The 3,227-nt window shown below is 42.0% G+C and overlaps 1 protein-coding gene across 3 annotated transcripts in view; it reads right to left on the reverse strand.

Annotated features, from left to right (window-relative positions):
* The window catches only part of COMMD2 (COMM domain containing 2), a 49,638-nt gene extending 47,306 nt beyond the window's left edge, over positions 1–2,332 (reverse strand). For all 3 annotated transcript variants that reach the window (XM_023526283.1, XM_023526284.1, XM_011385808.2), the window contains exons 1-3: positions 2,185–2,332; positions 2,015–2,092; positions 1,213–1,295 (exon numbers count right to left, since the gene is read on the reverse strand). In XM_023526283.1, coding sequence (XP_023382051.1) covers positions 1,213–1,295; positions 2,015–2,092; positions 2,185–2,251 — 228 coding nt within the window. In that variant the 5' untranslated portion in view covers positions 2,252–2,332. The remainder of the gene's footprint in view (positions 1–1,212; positions 1,296–2,014; positions 2,093–2,184) is intronic.
* Between the last annotated feature and the right edge of the window lie 895 nt (positions 2,333–3,227).

The raw sequence follows: 3,227 nt of genomic DNA on the forward strand, positions 1-3,227 counted from the left end.
AGGAACCCTCATACACTGCTGGTGGGACTGCAAACTGGTACAGCCACTATGGAAAACAGTATGGAGGTTCCTCAAAAAACTAAGAATTGACCTACCATATAATCCAGCAATCCCTCTACTGGGTATTTACCCCAAAGACTTGAAAATTCATATCCGTAAATATATTTGCACACTGATGTTCACAGCAGCATTATTCACAGTGGCCAAGACATGGAAGCAATCGAAGTGTCTTATAATAGATGATTGGCTAAAGAAGTTGCGATACATATATACAATGGAATATTAGTCTTCCGTAAGAAGAGATGAAATACTGCCATTTACAACAACATGGATGGACCTCGAGATAATCATGCTATGCGAAATAAGCCAGACAGAAAAAGTTGAAAATCACATGATATCACTTATATGTGCGATATAAACCTAAAAGCAACAAATGAATAGGACAAACAAACAGAGACTCACGGACATGGATAACGGACTAGTAGTTACCATAGCGTAGGGGATAGGTGAGGAGGGGGGAGGTTGATGGGGTAAAGGGGGTTAAATATATGAAGGTAGGGGAAGGATGAAGTGGGTAAAGGGGATCAAATATATGGTAGCTGAAGGAAACGAGACTTTGGGTAGTAAACACACAATAGAATATACAGATGTCAAATTATAATGTACACCTGAAAATTATATAATCGTATTAACCAATTTTACCCCAATAACCTTAATTAAAAATAAAATAAAACAAAATACTTGATAGACACAAGAGAATATGATATTCCCTAATTCCTTTCTGTCCAGTAAAAGAAACAACACTCCTTAAAGGCAACTCTTGCCTACTATTCCAAAATCTGAGCCTGATACATAAAAATTTTAAAGTATAAAAAGAATTGTCAAAAATGCAATTTTCTCTCCTATTTTCCATCAATCCAGATACTGCCAATATATAAGAAAAGTAAATCATTTAATTCTCCCTCTTCTTAGGATACATACTAGATATATAGGTCAATAACCTACAGAATTAGAGGCAATTCTAATTACACTAACATGAGGTATTCATGCCAGCAGATCACGTTATAGTCATATTGTTTAGGTATGGCTTCACCAAGTCAATTAGAATGTATTAACAATACTGAAATAAGCAGGTACCTGTCAGGACTATGATGTAGATTATACGTGACCTGAAGGTCTGGGTAATACAAAAGAGTGCAAAGAAACTCTTACCATTAGCTTTGAGCTTTCAGTGAGGAGATATGTTAATCCTTCCACACCATGCTGGACAGTGTCACTACTCACATTGAGTTTTCCTGAGAAAAAGGAAAATTTAACAAATAAATTATTGTGTGATATTTATCCTTTTATTCAAACTCTTATTTAAGAATAAGTATTATCCATTATTTCATGTTTTCTAACACTGCAATTAAAAATAATGAGTTGGTAATAGCCTCGTGTTCCTTCTCCACTCTCAGCCACATGCGTTTAGTATTTCCAGACACGTAACTTTCTTTACAAAACACACCCCTGGAGACTAGTACTGGGCGTATGGTCTCTCTATTGAATACGCAACTCCTTCAAGCCTGGCAGAAGAGGAACTCAACAGGGACTGACTTAATCTCAAACACTGCCCTTCGTCCAACCAAGGAGGGGGAGTACCAATATTTCATCAAAAGTAGATGTGTGAACAACTAATAACAACCAAACACTTGCATGATACTTGCGGCTCACCTGGCTATTCCACACACTTTGGTGCGTTTAAGCTTTATAGTATCTCTACAGATGGTATCGTGTCTGTTTTACACTGGAGGAAGCCAGCTTAAGAGATGCTTTAAAACAGAAGCTTTTTATCTCACAGCCATTTAAGGACAGGCAAGATTTGAGCCCCGACTGAAGAGCCCTTCTGGTTTTATTCTACCACAATGTCAACAAGACCCTCGAAGTCGCAATAACTCCTTTCTCTCCAGGACGACAGAGAATAGCTAGCACTTTCCCAGCACAGCTTGTAGGGCCGCGCCCCTTCCCTTCTTACTAGCTGCGCCATCGTAGATCTTGGGGTTCGAGCCTCGCCTCAGGAACTCCACCGCAATCCGCCCAAACTCGGCGACCACTGCAACGGAAGCCAGGAGATTATGAGCGCTGGGCGCTCCCCCACCCCTCCCCATACCACAGAACACCAGCTCCGCTGCCGCGTCCCCTAACCCGCGCAGTCCACTTGCGGCAGGAAGGCCAGGTGCTCCTTATGCTCCTCCGACAAGTCCAGCAGCATCTTTGCTACGCAGCGGATTTTGCCCCTCAGCGCAGACCCCGCCCTCTCCACTTCCGCGGCCCGCGTCCAAGCGCGAAGGAGCTCCGGCGCGTCAGCATCCCGAGCTTTCGGTTCCGGACTGAGGCAGGCCTATTCTCAAACACACCTGTGGTGCATACTGCGGGGGGCGGGTCAGAAGATTCTTCTGTTCGCAAATATCTCGCAAACATTTCGTGTGCTGGGTGCACGGTGCTAGGCTCTGTGGGAGACGAAAAGATGTTTAAAATGTGCGCACGCCCCCTCGTGGAGCTTACATTAATAATACCAATAGCTAACATTTGTTAAGTATTGTCAGGGACTGTTCTTACATTTAACTCGAGTTCACAAGAACCCTATGAGGTAGGTACCATTATTGTTCCCACTAAACCTAAGGAAACTGAGAAGTCGAGCGACTGAAACTAACTTTTACAGAGCAATTACTTTGCACAGAGCTTTTGTATATGTTATCTTACTTATCTCATTTAATATGTTCAGTAGCCCTGATCTTGTTCTTACAGATAAAGAATCAAAGCTCCAAAATTACATAATGAGCCAGTGACAGTGCTGGGAGGATCAGTTCCCTTTACCACCTGTTCCAAAGCCCATCTTTCTACACAGGAGGCTGAAAAGTTTGTAACAAGTTATGAGTGATTATAAATTAGGATAAAGATGATGACGCCTACAATGACCTATGCTTGCAGAGGTCAGAACAATGTCTTTATTCGTATATGCTGGGTGGTGTGTGAGAATTTGGTCCCTTTCCCAGTGGTCACTTCTCACCTGCTGTGGTTCAGATATAAGAGACTATAGAATTGGTAATTGATAGGAATATGACTCCCCAAATCTCACCCTTTTGAGTAAGGGAGGGGAGATGAGAAACCTAGGGAGAAAGAGAGACACTTCTTATCTTACATCTAGGAATTAAGACAACTCTTTCTATACCATGAGTCTCCTGGGC

Source organism: Pteropus vampyrus, unplaced genomic scaffold (assembly GCF_000151845.1).
Source record: "Pteropus vampyrus isolate Shadow unplaced genomic scaffold, Pvam_2.0 Scaffold814, whole genome shotgun sequence".
Lineage (NCBI taxonomy): Eukaryota > Metazoa > Chordata > Mammalia > Chiroptera > Pteropodidae > Pteropus > Pteropus vampyrus.